This window comes from Scatophagus argus, chromosome 5 (assembly GCF_020382885.2).
Source record: "Scatophagus argus isolate fScaArg1 chromosome 5, fScaArg1.pri, whole genome shotgun sequence".
Taxonomy (NCBI): domain Eukaryota; kingdom Metazoa; phylum Chordata; class Actinopteri; family Scatophagidae; genus Scatophagus; species Scatophagus argus.
The window spans coordinates 9,733,145-9,756,187 of record NC_058497.1 but is presented as its reverse complement, the minus strand read 5'-3'; the positions used below and the strand labels follow the sequence as shown (position 1 = coordinate 9,756,187).

The 23,043-nt window shown below is 40.6% G+C and overlaps 1 protein-coding gene across 6 annotated transcripts in view; it reads right to left on the bottom strand.

Moving 5' to 3' along the window:
* Positions 1–21,294, bottom strand: part of lekr1 (leucine, glutamate and lysine rich 1) — a 69,791-nt gene extending 48,497 nt beyond the window's left edge. For 5 of the 6 annotated variants that reach the window (XM_046388605.1, XM_046388607.1, XM_046388608.1 and 2 more), the window contains exons 1-2: positions 21,183–21,294; positions 18,015–18,118 (exon numbers count right to left, since the gene is read on the bottom strand). In XM_046388605.1, the coding sequence (XP_046244561.1) occupies positions 18,015–18,118; positions 21,183–21,186 (108 nt within the window). In that variant the 5' untranslated portion in view covers positions 21,187–21,294. Of the gene's footprint in view, positions 1–465; positions 579–18,014; positions 18,119–21,182 lie in introns of all 6 variants that reach the window. The other variant, XM_046388606.1, reaches the window with a different exon arrangement.
* Between the last annotated feature and the right edge of the window lie 1,749 nt (positions 21,295–23,043).

Here is a 23,043-nt window from a genome sequence, read left to right as displayed (position 1 = left end):
TTAAGAGAATAATTACAGCTATGGATTGAAATCTGTACTCTGATGATTTTAAAATAGTGTTTAAAAGCCCCATTGTCTTGTCCTCAGTGGTGACCTACAACTACAAGTAGGTTAGAACAATTGCTAAGAGCCTAAAATGAAAAGACAGCAAAGGACAGAGATCGGAAGACAAAACACACGGCTTGAAAGTCTTGTCCTAAATAAATACTGAAATGGGTCCTTGCGATCCGTCTCTCTCTATCTCTGCCTCTTGTTTCCTTCTTCTTTACATTAAGTGAGAAGTTGAAAAGAAAGGAATGACAGGTTGGCAGACCAGACAGACAGACAAAACACACCCCAAGTGCTTTTGACATGACAAATGATTGACAGGTGATGCATTTAAGAAGATGGCTCTCTCTCTCCCTCGCTCTCTCTCTTTTTCTCTCACCCTCTGTCTCTCCATCTAACTTTTTCTCTCTTTTTCACCTCTCACTCTGCCTTCTTGCTCTGTGTTAGCATCTTGTCTATCCATGTCAGGTTAAGGTACAGAAGATGTCTGCCTCATGTCTTCAGGACAGCAGGTGTCTGTCTTCTAGCAGCTATGAGAGACAGAAAGACAGATGAAAGAACACTTGAGAAGAGAAGAACTGCACTCACAGCAATTAGAGGAGAAGTCTGAGCACATAAGACTAAGGGCCCTGTTTAAACAATTTATAGAGCACAGTTTACAGTACATGGTGCAAGTGCATTTAGGGTGTGTCTAACTCCCTTCTGCCAGTTAAACTGTGTATATCTAGGCATAACATGAATTATCAGAGTGTCAAATCAGAGTGTCATCACCCATTCCCTTTAAAAACCATATGTGCCGACATCTATTTCAAAACATCCAAAAAGCAGCTAGTGCAAGTTCGTGGAATGAAATTGTTTAAAGAGAAAATTTAAAGAGAATCAAAAATTAAGTCATATCTGTTGTGTTGCATTTCTGTAAATAAATGCAATACAGGTCACAAGATCAAAATTTGAAAGGCTTTTTCAGTTTTTCTGACCAGGGTTTACATTGCAGCTTCTTGTCGAGGTTGTTTTTTTAAAAAGTCATTTCCAGCAGTGCAAAGTAATTATGTACATTTACTCAAGTTCTGTGCTGCACTTTTGTGAGTCTTTACTTGAGGTATTTCCATATACTTTGTAAGTTTACAGGTGAAGGTGGTGAACCATGATCCCGCACTACAGACTTTCAATAGAGCCATGAGACCACATGTGACAATATACAGTCAAACAAAGAAATACATGAGCCCTGTGTCACAGAGGTTCAGCATATTTAAAGGTCTCTTTGCAGTACTCAGTACTCAGTACTGAGTGTTTACTTTCAGCACAGGGCACAAAATAAAAAACGCTCACCGAAGTGACACGCATTATCGAGAATAAGCAGAGAGAAGACAGAAAGATGGCAAAAGCAAAGACAGCAGACCTGGACTCCCGTGTGAAGTCCTATATTCAAAACTAGGAGATGGATGTCAGTAAAGAGCTATCAGTGACCAAAATGAACCTCATGTCTTGTTCACCACATGAAAGAGCTCACCTAAAAACCAAATTAGAGGCCCTGGGTGCAGTTCTTGAACAGCTCCAGGGCAAAAAAAGACAAAATATGCCTGCTGCTTAAGAGAGCTGAGGGAAGAAATCACATCTCTCAAGCTAAGGCTTAAAAAGGCTGAAGACAAGCAGAAGCAGGCTCTGGACAGCCTTTGTGTCCAATAAAAAAAAAAATACTGACATAAAGATTGAGCATCGGCATCAGTACGAGAAAGTCATGGAAGCAGACAGGACAAAGCAGGAACTCCATCAGCGGATGAAGGAGGCCCAGGAGGACTGGTAGCTGCCTTGAATGAGAACCTCAGGTCCAAGCTGGAGGAGGCCCAGGAACAGCTGCAACAACCACCCAATTGGAGGAGCACAGAAGTGCCTCTGATCTGTCAGTGGTTCAGTTGCAGCTAAAGAATTCCACATAGGAGCTGGAGAAGCATGCTTCCGTCATTCAGTCCAGAGAGCAGCAGGAGGTGTGTCGAGGTGCATAGCACTCTCGAGTTCAAACCGCAGGAGCTTAATTCAGACCTCGGTGTTAAAGATGTCCAACCAATGGAGGAGGAAAAGGAGACAACGGTTTCCCTCAAGATCAGACAGGTTTAGCAAATCATGTATGAAGCAGTCACTGACATTTGGAGGACTCATGAAGCAATGCTGAACAGACAAAGACAGGATACTGAAGAGCTTCAGACAACTCTATCCAACTCTGGCCATCCAAACTGAAGACTTCAAAGAAGTCCTAGAAAGAAAGGAGAAAGAGTGGGCTGACAGGGGTGAGAAGCTTGACACCAGGTTAAAAGAAATGTCAAAACGCGTCAGGATACCCAAGAGGAGGAGCTGGTTTGTCAGATTGTTTACGGGCTAGCTGTTCACATGCAGAAGTGGTTGATTCAGACTTTGATTCCATGTGACTGTCCAGCTTTCCATGGAGGGGAGGGTCTCAGTATTCCCAAATGCTCCAAACCACAGTACGGTGGCTTGGTGCTTAGCAGTGACGCCTCACAGCCAGGGTTGGATTCCCGGCCTTCTGTGTGGAGTTTGCATGTTCTCCCCGTGTGAGTGGAGGTTTTCTCCGGGTGCTCCAGTTAACTTACCATCAAAACATGTTATCTTAATTCAGTGGTCAATTGTTCAATCTGGACTATGGTTACATTTGTCAAATAAAGCATAAAAAATATAAAGAGAATCAAAAATGAAATCATATCTGTTGTGTTGCATTTCTGTAAATAAAACAGGTCAAAAGATCAAAATTTGAAAGCCTCCTCAGTTTTTCTGATCAAGATTTGGATCACAGCTTCTTGTCAAGGTTGTTTATTAAAAAAGACATTTTTAAGTCATTTTTTATTTATTTACTTTTAATCAAATACAAATGTGAGAATTAAAGCTTAAAACTGTCCTCCCGAAAAACCCTGGGGCACAACTGGAGATAGAATAAAATAATCATACAGGTACAGTGGCTTGCGAAACTATTTGGCCCCCTTGAACTTTGTGACCTTTTTCCACATTTCAGGCTTCAAACATAAAGATATAAAACTGTAATTTCTTGTGAAGAATCAACAACAAGTGGGACACAATCATGAAGTGGAACACACTTTATTGGATATTTTAAACTTTTTTAACAAATAAAAAAACGAAAAATTGGGCGTGCAAAATTATTCAGCCCCTTTACTTTCAGTGCAGCAAACTCTGTCCAGAAGTTCAGTGAGGATCTCTGAATGATTCAATGTTGACCTAAATGACTAACGATGATAAATGGAATCCACCTGTGTGCAATCAAGTCTCTGTATAAATGCACCTGCACTGTGATAGTCTCAGAGGTCTGTTTAAAGCGCAGAGAGCATCATGAAGAACAAGGAACACACCAGGCAGGTCCGAGATACTGTTGTGGAGAAGTTTAAAGCTGGATTTGGATACAAAAAGATTTCCCAAGCTTTAAACATCCCAAGGAGCACTGTGCAAGCAATAATATTGAAATGAAAGGAGTATCAGACCACTGCAAATCTACCAAGATCTGGCCGTCCCCCTAAACTTTCAGCTCATACAAGGAGAAGACTGATCAGAGATGCAGCCAAGAGGCCCATGATCACTCTGGATGAACTGCAGAGGTCTACAGCTGAGGTGGGAGAATCTGTCCATAGGACAACAATCAGTCGTATACTGCACAAATCTAGCCTTTATGGAAGAGTGGCAAGAAGGAAGCCATTTCTTAAAGATATCCATAAAAAGTGTCATTTAAAGTTTGCCACAAGCCACCTGGGAGACGCACCAAACATGTGGAAGAAGGTGCTCTGGTCAGATGAGACTAAAATCGAACTTTTTGGCAACAATGCAAGACGTTATGTTTGGCGTAAAAGCAGCACAGCTCATCACCCTCAACACACCATCCCCACTGTCAAACATGGTGGTGGCAGCATCATGGTTTGGGCCTGCTTTTCTTCAGCAGGGACAGGGAAGATGGATAAAATTGATGGGAAGATGGATGGAGCCAAATACAGGACCATTCTGGAAGAAAACCTGATGGAGTCCGCAAAAGACCTGAGACTGGGACGGAGATTTGTCTTCCAACAAGACAATGATCCAAAACATAAAGCAAAAGCTACAATGGCATGGTTCACCAAAAAACATATCAAGGTGTTAGAATGGCCAAGTCAAAGTCCAGACCTCAATCCAATTGAGAATCTGTGGAAAGAACTGAAAACTGCTGTTCACAAACGCTCTCCATCCAACCTCACTGAGCTCGAGCTGTTTTGCAAGGAGGAATGGGCAAAAATATCAGTTTCTCGATGTGCAAAACTGATAGAGACATACCCCAAGCGACTTGCAGCTGTAATCGCAGCAAAAGGTGGCGCTACAAAGTATTAACTCAATGGGGCTGAATGATTTTGCACACCCAATTTTTCATTTTTTATTTGTTAAAAAAGTTAAAAATATCCAATAAATTTTGTTCCACTTCATGATTGTGTCCCACTTGTTGTTGTTTCTTCACAAAAAATTACAGTTTTATATCTTTATGTTTGAAGCCTGAAATGTGTCAAAAGGTCACAAAGTTCAAGGGGGCCAAATAGTTTCGCAAGCCACTGTAAGAGTCCATACGTGTGGATCTGGATGATGTCTGAGCCAGTCCACACATTACCTATGTTGGCACATCATTAATACACCCTTAGAACGACGGAAAAATCCCTGCACCATTGACTTTATTGACACTGACTTGGTGGTGGTCTGAGAACATTTCCTAGTTAAGTACCTAGTTGTCAGTATGGATTTCATATGGGGGATTTTTGAGTCTTTGCAGGGTTCCCTCTGTATTTGAATGCTTGTATAATAACATAAAGGTGTGCTCCCAAAGATCTAAGTATAAGGATCTGGAATCCCCAGTGTTGAACATTTAACCCAATGAAGGTCTAAGCACAGAAGGGAAGGGGGGGGGGCAGAAAGGAAGAAATGGAGGTGGAATATTAGTGTGGGTGGAGAAAAAGCTCCAAAACATGAAAATGTATTACACTGTGTTGCCACAGAATGCACTGAAGAGAATATGGGAATATGGGCTATTATCTGTTTGCAGTTTGTAGTATGTGTGTGTGTGTGTGTGTGTGTGTGTGTGTGTGCGAGTGACAGAGAGAGAGAGAGAGAGAGAGAGAGAGAGAGGGAGGGTGAGGGTGGGGTTGGGAAGGGGGGCGTCAGAGAGAGCAAATGCATGTAAGTGTGAGCAATATTTGGGACTGGGGCTCAGGGGGTTTTAATGTTTACTGTGCAGATGTCCTCGTGGCTCCTGCAGGCATAGATACAGCAAAAAATAAAGTATGTGTGTGTATGAGATGGTGCTGTGAGCAGGAGTTGAATTCCAAAAATGCTTATGCATGTAAATTTGTGCGTGTGTGTGTGTAGGTTGGTGGTGGGGTTCTTCATGCAAGTTAAAGTGACCTGAGGGCTGAATCGAGCCTTAGCCATGGCATCACACACACACACACACACACACATTTCTTACACCCATTCAATCCAGCACAAAAACTGTCAAAAGCACATTTTGCTGGCACAGGGGCAGATGAAAGGCACAGACAAAAACAGTCAAAGATGCGCAGACTAACACATACACACACATTAAAACCCACACTGGTACAAGCACAAACACGTACACTGGTACACACAAAAGACACAGACATAGACAGACACACACACAAAGGCAAATTTACTCACACAAGCATCTTCAGACAGACAGGAAACTCACACAATTGCTTGCTTTTAACACGCAGACACACAAAGAAACACACAGACACACACCCTAAGGGCAGACTGTCTGTGCCACCAGTGGGTTGTGTGCTCCCGTGACTGAGTATGGCCCCGCGGGGAGACCCCTTGCCCTGGGCACTGACACGTTCACTTAGCACTCAAACCACAAAACTAACCCCTCCACACGCTCACACACGCATGCGCACACACACACACACACACACAAATACACACAACTAAAACTACACACAGGCACGCATGCTTGTAAAAATATTACCTGAAAGGAAAAGGGAGAGACAAGGACGGTTTGGAATGAAACAAGGAAATGATAAGAAAAGAGAGAAAGAGTGAGGCATTGGAAGAAAGAGGTCTTGTTGTCCTTTAAATGTTTCATGCCAGCAGCCAATAGATGCTTTTCTTTGACACACAAAACCTCTTTGTCCTCTAGTGCAACACTTCTGTGACTCCCCTTGTGTCTCTCTTATCTCTCTTTCATTATGATTGACTCCATTAGCATGCTGGACTGTTGCCAGGAGGTGTTTAAAACATTAAACGTCAAGACACATACAGCCTCTCTAACCACACTGGTTTAATCCATCTGGTAATGATTATTCTGTTATATATAAAGTTAATAACTATCTATTACAAAAGAGCTTATTGTCAAGTCCACATAATGTATCTAACTATGCAAAACAAGTATAAGGCCTCAGGGTACATCAGTGATGTAGTGTGTGTGTGTGTGTGTGTGTGTCAGTCAATACCCACAGTGAGCCAACACTGAATGCTCTACCTCTTACTGTAACTGAACCTCCACCTAATAGGTACCAAGCCTGCTCTATGTGTGAGTGTGAATGTGTGACTGTCTTTTGTGACTTGGACCCCCTCCACAGTCCATGTTATCACCACAATGCCTCCTTGCTCCATTAATTAAACATAGGGCTATTACCTCTTGCCTGATGTGAAACATTTAGGAGGGGTGGAGTGGTGCAGGTGGAGGCGGCAGGGCGGGGGCATTCTGTGGGTGGTTAGTGTCTTGCCGGGATAAGCAACATAATTAATTTATGTGATGCCTTTTTAACTCCCCTGATTGTCTGTGTGTGTGTCTGTGTGCAGATGTCTATGCTCATTGTGCTGTGGGTGAAGATGGACCACTATGTGGACAAGACATATAAAAAGATCAAATTTTTCCCAATTTGATAACTTCTTTTCTGCTTGTCCGCCTCTGCGCACATCCTTCATTGTTCCCTGTTCATCCATCCCCTCCTTCAATCCTTCTCTCCCTAAACAACTGTAAGATAGATAGATAGATGAACACATAAAAATAAAATAAAATAAATTAACACAATTATGCATTATACAAATGGCTGTATGGACTGTGAGCACTCAAAATATCGCACACAGTATACATAGTATGTATGTGTGTAACTGTATGTATCAGTGGCCACACATGAAAACATGCACTACTAAACACACATACAAATGAATTGCAAATTAACACATGGACCCAGTGTGATACATAGTATGACTGGAGTATGCAGTGCAAAAATACTTTAGAGAAGCTAAAAAAGAAAAAGTTACTGGTTTTATTTCTTGACAATAAACACAGGCACTTAAAGGGACAAAAAGGTAGCATCAAAAGGCTCCTCTCTTTTTTCCTGTGTTACTACAAACATATTTATGAAGTTTACTTTTCCGGTGTCTCTTTTGAGGATTTTTAAAGTACTTCAAACATGTCTTGGTTTCTGTGTTTCTTGATACCTATTTTCTGAAAAATCCAGATCAGACAACACATCAGCCTGACAAAAGACAATTATATTATAAACATCAAGTATATTTTTCTCTTCATTGCATTATTTAAGTAGACAGTCAAAGTTTTTAAAGGAGAGGCAGCACTCAGACTATACAAAGCAGGCAGACATAAAGTCTTAGCCCCAACAGTCCTTCACAAACAAACAGCCTAAACAATTAATTTTCTCCAATCCTCAATACTTGAAAATCACATGGTAATTCTGAGTAGTAGTGAGTTTAGAAAAACTACAATCCACACTCACACAGCCACAGAAATAGTGTACAGAGGCACAGTTCAGCACACAGTGAGATCTGTTAATGTTATGGAGGGTTACAAGGCACTTAGGCATTTTTTTTTGGTGCCTGGAGGATTAGAGGCATTAGGATTAGGTTTAATCAAGTGATATGATGATGGGCAGAGGATTTAGAGAGGAAAAAACAAAGGCAGGAGTGCTGCCTCGCATCATACCTGGACCTTTCTAAACTCTTTCTCCCTCTAACTGTCTGTCTCTCTCTCTCTCTTTCAGTCAATGTTTTCTCCCTTCTATCTGCTTAGCTGGCACTTCATCTCGCTTCTCTATGAAATCAGAGACACGATAGATCACGCAAAGCATTTAAGAAGGGATTAAGTAGTTAAGGGTCTTATCCATGTTTTTCTCCTAATTTTTTAAAATTATTTTCTTTTTTGGACTCTCACTGTGCGTGAGAGCTTGTGGGGAGTGTGTGTGTGTGTGTCCCACTGAAAACATAGTCCAGCTGTGCTCTTGTCTTTGCGTGTCAAAACGAGAATGTTTTTGTGAGCTTTTGTCACTTTGTGTGCGTGAGTGCTTTTGTTTTTTTCTTCTTTGCTTTTTTGTATGCTGCCAGTGTGTATGAATATGCCTGCGCGCATGTGTGCACACAGTCACGTATGTATGCGTGTGCTCGTGTTTATGTGTGTGATCGAGACAGTGCTTCGTGACTGTGGCTTTGTTGATTTTTGCGATGATAAAGACCCCCTGTGGTGCTCAGTGTAGCGAGAGCCAACACTGAGATTCCACTCATCTGGACCCCATGGCGCACCACACATCACATGACAAGTGTGTGTGTGTTTATGAATAAGTGCCTGAGTGTAGATGTGAGCATGTGAGTGAATCTTTGTGTATATGTGTAAGTTACTTGGACACAACACAGTGCGTGTATCTGTGTGAATTAATTTGTTTCTATGTCTGTTTATCCGTATGTGTGTGTATCTGGGTGTGTGTAGAGGAGGGAAAAGGGAGGGGTGTAGCGGTCACAAGGGACAGAGAGAGTGCGGTGGGGGGGGGTGGGGCATAAGCGTGCGAGTAGCAAAGAGAAGAGAGGGAGCAGACAGATCAGGGGCATAGTGTACTGCAGAGTGGATGAATCAAAGTATGTGAGATGGCCAGTGTCTGGGCTGTGTGTCTGTACGGAAGAGTACCACTGAGGAATCCACAGTCAAACACTCACACATTATACAGGCGTGTGCATGCAGACGACAGGTTGAAATGCTCAGACACAGTCACAGGAAAGTCAGCAGGGCAGACAAAGTGCAGGAAGGAGGGGTGACTGAACCTTGGGGATAGCAAAATAAATAAATAAAAAATTAGGGAACATAATAAAGTGAGGGCTTGGAGGGGGGTTGCATGTTTGTCGGCTGACTGGCTGTCCTCCTGTTTGCATATCTTCTCTATCTTTGCCTACCTCACTTGCTCCTTTGCGTGGAAGCAGGGAAAGGGCAGTGGCAGGGAAAGAATCACCTATGGCTGCCTCGACCGGCACTTGGCCACGCATCACATCACATCCAAACACAGGGCGAGGCACAGCACGGCATGGCACGGCACGGCAGGGCACACACAATAACAAACAACTAGCCTAAGGAGCAGGCAGCAGGCAAAAGACTGCCTGTGTCCATTTTGCTCTGTGTGTGTGGGGGGGGGGGCTTCAGGAGTGGGAGTCAAACACTTAGTGCACTTGGCTTAAAGTTTGCTCTGTGCATCCCCACAACTGACGGCATGCGATTGCACCCACTGCAGCTAGGTTACTTTACACACCTATTGTCAAGAGTCAGTGGAAAGCAGAGCTTCATTTAAAGAGCTACATAGAAAAGCATCACAATTAGCTGCATGCACATGTACTTGATGTATGTGTTTCTGTGCAAGAAAACTGAAAAGCACTACTATAGTCAAGAGGTTGCAGTATTGTATACCTCACTTCTGTCGTACAATGTTTAAATTGCTATCTTTGCTACGGGGATGCAATGGAGCTTTGAAATTACTTATATTTTTCAACAGACACAATGTTGCAGTTTCTACATCATCACCTGGTTGTAGTCTGGAGGTATCACCAGCCATTCAAACTAGTTCTAACTCCACGCATCACTACACAGAGTTTGGACCACACAAACCAGTTCTTGCATGTCCCTGTTTAGATGGAAGAGTATAGAAATTATATATCTGGCACGCAATCTAACAGTTGTTTTATAACAATGCAAAATGGGGAGATTTTAAAGTACATTTCACCAAAATAAGTATAATGAATGACACTATATTTTCTCCATGTACATGTATACAAACCAAACAAAGTCTTACTTACCTTTAAAAACGACTGTCAGTTTGCTTTCATGTATTGTTTGACTAAAGTGTTATTTTGGCATCTTAACAGCTTGTGACAAGCTGTTTACTTCCTGTTTATGCTGTTGAATGTTTTTAATTTAACAACACTATCTATGATATCCTGGCAACTGATTTACACATTAGGGTCTTTGGCTACTACTAAGATCTTTATTTTTATTGGTGCAACATGTTAAAGTAACTGTAGAGTAACTGGTGCAGAGAAATCATTAGTTTGAAACTCGTTAGAGGTTACTCCTGGGGGCATATGATATGCTGCAGTAACTCCTCAACAGCTGAATGACAATGGAGAAGCCAGTTTGTCTCTTCACTGACAGAAATTTGAACTGTCCTAAGCCCTGCAAAATAGGCTTTATAACATTTTAAAAGAAATTGTTTGCTTTATAGACTTCAATACACTACATACAAGGCCAACAAAACAAGAGAAACACTATTATATTTTAATGACTCTGTCTCTCTGTCTCTCTCTCTCTCTCTTTCTCAGGGCTCAGGTTTGAAACACAGACTGAGTGCAGACATGAGAGGTGAGGGCAGAGCAGCAGGGCAGCCAGTGAAAAAAAAAAGCAGGCAGAGAGAGAAGGGGGAGTATAGTCTGTTACATTAATCAGAGTTAGCAGACAACACATGTGCTTCCGTTAGCCCTACTAGACCACGCATCAAAACACACCACTCGGCACGACATGGCACAGCACGGCGTGCCAAGGAAGGCCAGAGGAGGAAACACAGGCTGAAATACATGTGCAGGTGCGCCTACCTTGTCTATCTGGTTATGTCCTACTTACTGTCCAGTTTGTTGACAAAGCCAATACCTTTCTAAACATTTATGCTATTTATGTAGGATTCATTTGGCAGTTTAAACCCAGTGAAATGACGGAGTCAGTGGAGTAAAGCAAAACGCAACCTCATTTAACCTTCTTGAGCAAGTAAAAACAAGTGTCATCTGTAGTGCTTAACTCTGCTACATCTAAGTGCATTATGCAAAAAAGCTTCAGACACTTATGAATGAGTAAAAAAAGAGAACATCTAATTCGATTGGAGAGTACACATAACATGATGTTCACATCACCAGAGGTCACGCATAATGTCTAATTGACTGTTAAAGTTAATTTAATGTTACTCTATCCTTGTGCGATGTTAGCATCGATCAGTCTGTAAGTAGTGAGTTTAAACTTTCTGTTATACCCACTTTCCCTCAACTTGAGGTTTCCTTCACTTTCAAAGGCATCCACAAAGGACACCGGGACTACCTATGTTCCGCTCTGATTGTGCATAAATACTGAAAGCAGTAGCCACGATAGTAAGAAATGATAACAGTAAATGAAATGATGGTACTGAATGCAACAGAGCAAGACTTCCCAGTCTATAAAAAGTGATATTTACACCTCCTGCTGAAAACACAAAACATCTTTGGAAGTATCAGGTTTAATGTTCCATTGAGATAGCCAGTGAGAGGCAACTCTTTTGACAGTGAACATCTGTCTCTCCTATCATTGAGTGCTTTATATTTTTCTGCTATCAAACTCAGCAGTTGTAACCTGAGGTATCCTGGCATAACACTGACAGGATGAGGGCACTTACACCACTCAATACGGATGTCAGGCATGTAACAAACATTGACAATGGATTTTTTATTTGTTTTTTTTTAGTTAGGGATTGCCTGTCTGAACACTTGATTAAAGTGTATCTTTCAAAAACAACTGCTGCAGTAGCTGGCATTGCAGCTGCCTCATAAAAGCAAGAGTAACCTTGTAATGACCCATGGATTATCATGCAATATTGTCACTTGGTATTTCCAGGCTCCAGACAACACCCGTGACAATATTGCACAGTAATCCCCCCACTGTCTCTCAGCCATTACTGCAGATCAGCATTCACCTGATGAAACCTCCCTCTCTTCCTCTCTTAATCTCTGTCTCTTCCTCCAGATTTAAGAAAACAGACTGAAAAAGGACAGGTAAGGAAGACAATGAAGAAGGACGGGAACTGGAAGTAGAGCGAGTTTGAGATACACTGACTGAAATAAACTGAGAAATATTGAAGAAATATTGAATATTGAAATACTGAAGTCTTATTGAGGGGTAGGATCTAGACAAAAAAAGGAGGAGCGTGTCTGGTTAAAAACTATCCATTATTCAAGGAAAGAAGAACAGAGAGAAAGAAAGCGAGACAGATAAAGAAAAGGAGAGATGTGTAGCATGGTGTAGCTCTCTGGGACATGTGGCTCGTCTCTCTCCTCTTTTCCTCTATAAGACTTTGCCATGCTCACATTAAAAATGGATGAATGGAGGGAGGGAGAAGAGCAGGTTGGACAGAGGCACAAAAAACACGACAAAGACTAGTCAGGACTTCAATTTGCACTTTTACATTCGAACTAACAAACAGAGGGAAATGTTTTCAGAATCAGACACTGCACTCATCGTGATAGTGCCAGATTTTAATAAAGAAAAAATTCAAGAGCTCTCCAGAGGACAAACAAGACTTGTCTGGTGAAGAGAGCATTTCAGTGTTGTGACTTCAACAACTGAGCCTCCTGTTAGGTTACTAATGAACACCGTACTACTCTTTATAGGGAACTGAAGAGTATATGAAGACATCTCAGCTTTCTATGTTCTGTTGCAACATTGTTTTGAAGAAGTGTTTTCCAAATTTCAGTCTTTTTTCTAAAGACAAAAAAATGAACGCTTAATTGTTTCAAACTTTAGTTCAAGTTCATGCATTTGTAAAGCACCATTTCATACAAATAGAGCTAAAAGCGCTTATAGGCTAAAATTGGAGCAGGAGTGAGGTAAATGTGTGTAAGCACATACACACACAAACACACACATACACATACACATGCACACATACACACACACACACTGTACATACAGATACACACGCAAGTTCACAAACACATCCAGTTCTCCTCTTAAAGGAGCAACATGTAGAATATACGTATATATATATATATATATATATATATATATACATGTATATTGAGAAGCATATCACCAGAGTAACTGTCAACAGCTGCTCACTATACCACTTGCTGCAGTTATCTTTGGCTGGAGTTAGTGGCTTAAGTTAGGTAGTTAGTTAGTGGCCCAGCTCAGCTGGGCTGTCATGCCTGAACTGCCAACACCTGACTGGGTCAAGTTGAAAAAGAGTGATTTGTTCCGTGTACATTTGAACACTGACTGTTGAGTTTCACTTTTACTGTTTACCTTTTCCTGCCCTGATGGCTGACACATCTGAAGTGTATAATAAATGTAGCCATCGCAGTTCCACGCGTAGAGTAACTGGTGCAGAGACAGAGACCTGCTGATATGATCAGCTGTGGTCACAGTCCGTGCTGTGACCACACTGCCCTCTGTGTGCTAACAGGACAGGTATAAAATGGACTAGGCTTCATCCATCTTCATGGCATAACAACTGTAAAAATTTTCTGAACCTCTTTCCACTCCACGTCACCTCTGTGTGCCTGCATAACCTTGTTCTTTTAGTTCACAAACCAACAGCAAACCTTTGAACAGATGAAATGAATTCAGTATTCAAAACTCTGTGGTTTATCATTCAGACTTTTTCGCTTGCTGAGCCTCTTTGAGTCATTCTTTATTAAAGGATGTAATAAAATCTATGGATTTCAAGCCGACTCGCAGAACAAGCTGTCTGAACCAAGCATCATGTGGTAAATGATGTGGAAAAACTGGTTAAAGTTGAGGATGGGCATGTATTAGACAAGGTTAACAATAGGTTATGGGGGCCAGACAATATGTTTTGTCAGTATAGTATGCTAGTGCAAAAGTGCAAACCTTCCTCATCTGCTCATATCTGCAAGGGTGTATCTTCAGACATTTTGTGCAGATAAATTTGTTTGCAGTGCCTTGCTGTCTTTCATTTATATTTGTATATTTGTTTTAATGTGTGGGTGGAAGAAGGCCATATTTCTGACCAATGACCTGTGTGTGTGTGTGTGTGTGTGTGACAGAAAGCATCTTAATTTTTGGAATTTGCGATCTTATTCTATTCATTGGTTCTCTCTTTCCGAGATATCAGAAAATCTTTCTCATATCTCCCTTGCTTAGAGACGGGGATGATCCTGTTTCTCTGTTTCTCTCCTTGCTCTGTCATTATTGCCAAAGTGAACGTCTTGTCCTGTTACATTGTGTTTCCGGGCTTTTCACATGCTACAACATTTGAAAAGTTAATGGGGAATATTGTCCTTCTTCTCTACCTGATTTCCTCGCTTCTCCTTTCTGTCTCTTTCACCTCGTGCTTCTTCCTCTCTTGGAGGTGAATGTCTTGTCCTGTTACACTCTGTGTTTGAGCTCCTCTCAGACTGACACTTGAGAAATGAATACGTAGTATCAGCACCTCATGGAGAACAAGAGGTGCTTAGCTGCTGCATAAAAAGGCTGCGGTGTACTCTGTGCTCTGTGCTGCACTGAAAACAACTAATCTGTCATTTACACTTGGACTAGAGCACTATGCAAGGAAAAAAGGAACACACCTTCTAAGTTAGTAAGTTAGTTAGAGTTCTGCCAAGTAAGGAAGGAAAGAAACATCTTTATTGTTGAGTTTTAGTGGTGGCAATATACAAAGACTTACTGCGTTCAGACAATAGCACCATGTCAGTAGATTTGCATTACAGTGCTTTCGCATTCTACTTTTCACCTCATGGTCATCATAAGAGAGGCATCCATGATTTCTGCCACCATAAGAGAAACTCATGCAGAGTATTGTCTTAAAGTATTATAAATGTCTGGACCATTTTTGGTATGTGATGAACATTAAAATTAATGGATTTCATAATCAAACTGGACTTCCTGAATCATATTTTATATTTTCACTGGTACCTGTAGCAACACAGCAATGTATCACTGCATGTTTTGTAAGGCAGCCCTATTTTTGGTCTGACCACCTGCTTAGAGAAGCAAGTTTGAGTTGATTTTCAATTCCAAGACGGTGAGTCTGCCAAGGGGGGAGTGACGCTCTCTGGTCCCTCAATAATAAGTGCTAATGTGCCCTTGAGAAAGACAAAGAAAAGAACTGAGGGCAAGTGTGACTACATTCACATGACAAAGCACATTTACAGCATATTTACAATAAAATAGAGAGATAATAGATTATTTTAAGTTCCTTTATGTACACTGTGGTTAGTTAGTTAGTTAGTTAGTTAGTAAAATATAATAAATCATAAAATCATACTATTCTATCCTGTCCAAACCAACGGAGCCTGGATTGCTGGCATACAGACATATTTTGTAATTTTTTGAAAAGTTCAAAGAGACACACAGTATCACACACCCTGATAATGGTGAGTTATTAATTATCTTTAATAATGTCCCAGCACAGGACACAAGACAGGGAGATGCCAGGAACTGATGCAGCATGTCAAACACAGGTTCATACCTTATACATTTTCCATGCCCAAAACCATATGAAAAAGAAGCACAAGCTTGCCAACACTGTAACACCCTTTGTAACATCTGTCTTATAATGTATAGCAGTACTATGTATGTTTGTGTGTGCCTATACACACAACAAACATACTGTTGACGTTGAAAGTCGAGTGGAATTATGCGTGTTTCCAAGCCTGAGTGTGTGGGTGGGAGGCATGGTGTGTGTGCAACCACAGCGCTCTCCTTCTCAGCAGCCCACCATTAAACTTTGGTGCCAGCCCTCTCCCAGCACACCAGGATTAACAGCACTTAAATGGGTCTGTTAGTACACCACCTCCTCTTTGCCTCCCACGCCGACTAGTGCACATGGTGCTGCCCACAGCTTTGCGCTCACAACGCACACTGTCTCTGTTGTTTTTTGTTCTTCGTTCACCCCCAGCCACCTAAGCCTTCTCCAATAAATGGTGCTGAAGTGTACTCAGCAGGGGGCTGAGCCCTGAACATCCTCTATTTTACGGACCTATTGAAATTTGAGTGGATGACAGGGTGGGGGTGGAAGATCCTCAGACTGAACCAGATGGATGTGCTATGATCAAAATGTCAGTCTCTCCCTCCCTCTCTCATTCTTTGTTATTGTCTCTCAGTCTCTCTTTCCTTTGCTCTGTGTCTGATTATCGCATACCCCTTGTGACAAATCATAAACAGAAGGACTGAAACGGATGTACATGCACGCAAGGGAAGAGATGGATGGCCACCGCAAAAATCAATAAATAAAAATGGATTCCCATCTGAGTGTGTTGGCCCTGACGCAGCAGGCAGAAAGATAGACAGACAATTGGATGGATTGGGGGGGGTGTCTGTACATGGGCAGGGACAGGCCACCCTCACATAATACCAGGGGGTTTATTGTTCACAGCCATCTACTAGCTTCAATGAGAAATTCCACACATTACTAGAGAGCAACAGACAGATGAACTGAAAGGACAGGAAGAGAGAGCAGAACACAGGGGCATAGACAGAAGCCTCACAGATCCACTAAGTAATCTAACTGAGCACAAAAGACAAATATAACTGATAATGTACAGTAGCTAAGCATATTAACAATTAATTCCAGTTTATTGAAGAATGTCTTGTAGCCCTTGCTGTTGTTTCTAATGGCAAGGTAGAGAGTGAATGAAGAGATGGAGTTTAAATGGCTAAAACTGGATGTAACTCTGATGTTGACTTCACTGTGGAAAAAGGAGTACCTTTGGTAGTGGTGAAATGGTTTGATAAAGGTGATAAAGATTGATTATAATGTCTCACAAAGTAATATATGGAAAAAAAAGGAACTTTGTGAAAAGTGCAGGTATCAAATCAAATATCAAAAATATCTTGCAGGCAATATGGCCCACCCCTAATCAACTCAAACAACACCAGGGTAGATTGTAAAAGACAGAGAGTTTTCTGTCTAGGTTCCATTTTGGAGAGCTACAGATAAAGCAGTTGCCAAGGCCCCTCCCAAAGCCCGCTACTCTATTGCAATATACTGAAGTTGTAATGAGGAAGAAATGATTTTTACAAAGGTTACTACTGAATCTGGAAATGATGCCAAGTCGACTGGGTTTTCCACAGGCACAAGTAATTCATTAACTTTGCTATGCACCAGAGTACAAAACACAACTTGTTTTCTCATACACACTAGTACAGGAAGTAAAACTACTGGTAACAGCCATTGGCAAAAAAATGTAATTACTATGCTTTGTAGGCACTCAGTATATTTTCGATGTAAGGAAAAAAAAAATTCAAAATACATGGTGTAAAGTGAAAACTGCTTTAGCATCAACTTGAAAACAAGAGCAATCAGTTTCAGAAAAACATGATTTCTGAAGAAAAAGAAGATGGGACTGCACTACTGGCAGTAGATACCGCATGAGCTTCCTGCTTAGAAGGAAAAGATATCCCCTGCTAATTCATATTCATACCATATGGTACATCATATGGGAGTATGTAACTGCCACCTGACATTGACAAGGATATAAAGCCACATGTCATCATTGCCATGTTACTTCCAATGTGTTTTATCATAAAACAGATGGAAGATTACAAGAGGAAACATTGTCCCATTTCTTATTCAAATCATATGGATTGTGCAGCATATGGAGCAAGTGCAGTGTTGAAACACTCTTCAGTCTCATCATCTTTTCAACACATTTGTGTTTCTGTGTTGTAAAAAAATGCTGGCAACATATGTCTTGTCAATATGTTCTTTCATCAACATGTTGTTTTGAAAGCTAACATGTAAAGTATGGTCCCAAAATGAACACGTCTGTCCTGAAAATGATTTCACATTGGTTCCCCTGGCTCAGATCTAACTTTAAATAAAAAAAATAGCAAGGTATCTGCAAGGGGTTTTCAGGAACATAATTTCTGAATCACTAACTACCTTATTTATCTCTTCAGGCAGTGGGTAGATCGGAGGACAGTGAAGAAGCGTCTTCATTTCCTTCTCCCCCTCCTGCTCCACCTCCATACATCTCTCCTTGTCTCCTGGAAACAAACAGAAGACCAGCAGAGAATTGGCTAAACTGAAAATGGTATACAAAGTGTGTTATGGCTGGAACAAATAATAATTTTAAATACTGATTTATTTATTGATTTAGTTATTTAATGAGTGGACCAATTATTTGATCTGTACAAAGTCAAACAGTAAAAGCCTATAAGACATTGTCAAATTGCTTGGTTTAACCAACAGCACAATAGGATCAATTTCCATTACTATTAGAATTTTTGTTGGTTGATTATTGAGTAATTGTTTTGAAATATTAATCCTTTAAGGGAGAATTGCAAAATATTGAACACATTGTTTCCTTGTTTTCAGTGTATTGTTTGTCATCAGTTGATTGTTGAACTGAGTTCTTGAAAGTTGAGTTCTGTGTTTTCTGTTTCCTTTGACTTTAACTTCCACATTCTTGTATAAAATCCATCCCCTTCAAATTAGATCACAATGGTCACCCATAACAGCTTCCAGAAAAACATTACGTGTGCTAAAACAAAAACATGCCAATAATTCACTCTTAAAAAGAAAACCTTAATTTCAAATTTAACAACTTTTCAGTATAAAGATGGGTGGTACTTTTAAACTGATGAATAGCACTTAGCCTCTGGGGTTAATATAAGGGTAAATCCCTTAGCGTGATGTCCACCATATTAAACCCATTTGCCATACACTCTATTCAGTAGATTAATCAGTCAAGCTTATGGCATTAAGCTTATAGACTGTACATCAAGCCTACCCAAAGCAGGGGGCCCCAGAGTCAAAGTTGGCCCACCATAAGGTTAGATTTGGTCCAGTCAGATGTTTAAAGCAAAATAATAATAATAATAATAATAATAATAATAATAATAATAATAAAAAGAATTAGAAGAATAAGAAAAAGAATTTTAAAAAATATATTTCAATTTCTGTTTACACTGTTTTATTTTTGTGATGTAAAAATTAAATTGAATATAACAGATAAATCAAATTTATATCAAATCCTTAATTAGTAATAATTTATCACAATCTGAGGAGGGCAAACAGAATGACATGTGCAGGAAGTTGGGGAGGGAGTCAGTCTGTTAAGGAAACTTGGGATCTTACCACCATTTTCCCTGAAACAATATGCACAATATTACTCTGTGCAGTAATTAACCATAACCTGAGGAACTGTAGTGTAAATAGTCTTTCTGTACTGTGCACAGTTGCTTGTACTTGCTTCCAGTGTATTTATTCTTTTTGAATGCACATCCTGCTCTTATTTTTGCATGCTCTGCACTGTAATTTCCCAGTTATGGGACTATTAAAGGATTATCTTGTCTTATCTGATCTTATTTTATCTTATAATACATATAATATTATAATACAATACAACATAGTAGGTCTCTGCTTTGGGCCCATGTCCCACCATTGAGTTTCAGTTTGGAACTCTAAGAGAAATAGTTTGAGCACCCCTACTGTAGATCATGGCATTTCACAGTTGGGGGTATTTTGACTTCAAAGACCTGTCCTCCACTGGAGAACAGGGTAATGTATACAAGTGTCTACTTTTCCTTGGTAGTGCAATAAGGGCCAATGAGAAACTATTGGTAACATGGCCATGGGGGCAGGAGGTCGTGCGAGGAGAAAAGTAATGCAAGTCTAACCCAGCCTCCCTCTGTCTATCTGTGTGTGCATGCTTTCAGGGCATTTATCTATCCACTCACCATTAGTGAGGGGAAAGCATCACGCCAACTCAACACTTGACCTCAAATTAAATACCTCTGGCTAAGTTAGGGCCAGAGGTCACTCCTATCAGATGGTCCCTTGTGCACGGCTGCATGCCAGACATTAAATGCCCTTGCAGACCATCAGAGGGAAATGGGGTGAAAGGACACAGCAAAATGTACAGCACAAGCAGACAAGGAATTGGCCCCAAGCACAATGCACACAGACGGACATACATCCATCTATAACCAATCTAAAAAGACAGGCAAGTTTAGCTTGATACACACACTAGCACATATATTCCCTCTGCTTATTTCAAACTCGCACACCAGTGCAGACATACAAATACAGCCCAATCAAAGAGCAGGCTTCATGCTAATGCACGCTAATAGCCTGATTGCCCCCTGCTGTCTCTAGGCTCTGCATTTAAAGCACAGCACATATCCTCAATAGTTGGCTCACACAACGCAGATAAATTAGTAACGCCCTGTGACGGCATTAAGCAGGCCTATCCCTTTTAGATGGACGCAGATATAAAGAGCTGATTTTGCATGACAACAGTTCCCCCCGTGACATTTTGTCTGTTTTAGCCCTGATTGAACTATTAATCAGTCTAATGTGAGAGAGGCAAGCTGTTCATAAACTCATCTATTCTGCATGGACGCATGCCTGAGTCGTGAGAGGAAACAAACATGAACATATAAACTCGTGAGGGCCCATTTTCAACACAAGCACAAAGACAAGCACTGAGGGGAACCTAAGGAAAGAAAAATCAAAGATGAAAAAATGCCCCTAACACACCTCATCCTCAAAGAAGCGTATAACTGCCATTTATTGATCCACAAGATAATTATATGTTAGACGTGTTGAGCAGCATGTTTTTTTTATGTTTTGTTATGGTGAAATCTAACAACTAAGGCTGACAGTGGTTAGAAAACATAAAGACCAAAAATCCAGAACTTGAATATGTTCAAATGAAAAAATAAAAGATGATGTACACCTATAGAGATATCCAAGAGTGTTTCCCCAGTGTCCAAAATGCAGTCTTGTTTAGATAGCAAATGTCATCCATTATTAACAACATAAACATTAGTGTAGACCATTGTTTAGTTAATGAGAAGAAAGCTATAACACCAACAACAACAATAATAATAACAACAATAATTAAAGGAAACTGAGACGGGACGGGTAGCATTCATGAAATGACGCTAATCTCAAATCTGGTGTAGCTAACTTGGTTCACCCTGTAAACAAATCCGTGCGGTCTCTCCACAACTCACTTTCCTTTTACCACTGCAGTCATACAAGAATGAAACTTTATATTGTTGTGTCGACTTGTAATGTTGAATAGCATAAAACTTTACCTACCCATATTCAACAGTCTCTTTCGGAATGAAGGCGAAAACAATCATAAAATATAAGAAATTTTGACTGACTTTTTCCTGGCGTGAGCCCCGGACTAGCTGTTGCTATGGCTACGACGCAGCCATGCTACGTAATCATGCGGCGCAGATCATTAGCGTTAACATAGGAAGTTGATTTCCTTTCAAAATAAAAGCATTACAAAAGAAAAAAATGGACTCAGAATTGGTTATGATCATACACAAACAATCACATGATATAGGTTGCAAAATTTTCAATTCAGTTGTTACATAAAGTAAAAAATATATATAATTTCATAATCAGGTATCTTGACCCTGGACCACAGCAACCTCTCTGTATCAGCCATTATGGTTGCTTCTTATTTCAACCTCCTGAACCAGTTAACCTTTATCACAAGCAAATTAACCACCTTCACTGGGATAGAAGCCTCAGTTGGTAATGCTATGCTTTGGTATCTGGAGGCTTCACATGGCAGGATGGAGATGAACTAGCCATTGGTATTCCTGTGGGTCTATGACACAACAGAGTTAAAGGATGAGGTGAGAAGAGTCATTAAGAAACAGGAAAATGAAACTGATATTAATCCTGTCATGAGTATTCATACATGGTATCACTCTAACAAGCAACTAATTTCCAAGTTTAGTGAGCGTATCTTTAAAATAAACATATTATTTTGCATTTGCAAAAAATAAAGAATTAACAAAATACAAGTACAAAATACAGACAGACAACATCTTGAATTTACATTAGCTGATCCCTGCTTGCTTGCATGCAAAGGCACACATCACACTCTGTTTGGGTTGTGTGCTTTACTACTACTGATTACTAATACTGTACTCAGACAGATACAGTCAAATATCACACTCTACTGTTCCCACTCTACTGGAAGAGTAGAGCCCTCTTTTTCCAACCCCACCCCCCCTCACTCTTTCCCTTCCTAAACCAGTAATACTTTCCAATACCCCTATGGCAAGGCCATAACAACAGGGAGCACACATAGAGTTGCACAGATTTAATGCAGCATTATATACAAAGCAATATTACTAAGTAAAAGCTGTCTATCATGTTGTCATGTATAAAGTTTGTCAAAGCTCTTTATAGTCCACAAAACAGAGAAAAAAAATCCTTTCAGAACAGTCTGATAGTACAAACTGTATTTGACTTCATCATTGAAATCATTTTTGACTGTCTCCTTTGGATAGCTCACTTCCTATTCACCTTAGTTAGTCTAATTATTGAACCCAGACATGTTAATAATTGATGAGAACAGGAATTTACATTAAAATAATCAAATTATTTCTCTGTGGTAATTGTTTGTGGAACCACAAGACTATGTTTTGGGCAGTCTCTGTAGCAAAAGCAAATTAACCTAATTTAGGAAGGTGCATCCAGTGTTTTAGGGGCACTCAGCCTACAGCGACCAAGAGCTTGGCATCTATTGCGTCTGTTTCCGGCACGCTATGCTGTGTGGGCAAGTGTATAATGAAGCATGCTGAGTGTGTGCTTGCATGTGTGTGTGTGTGTGTAAGAGAGACAGAGAGGGGAAGGAGAAGGAGGGGGAGGTGGGACAGGCAAAAGCGTGCATGTGTGTCTGTGTGCGCGTGCGCGCATGTGTTTGTGTGCATTCACAGATTTCAGAGGGCGAGGAGGGGTGGATGTGACCCACTATTCTTTTTTTGGCATGAAATGACTAATATCGTCACGCTTGACATATTTGGGCTATGAGGCTACGCGGGACAAATCCAGCGGCCAGCCATGCAGGTTGAACTCACCAAAATCTCCACAAAATACTGCAGGACCAATACTCCACACACGAACTGACAATGAAAGAGGAGGATTATTGAAA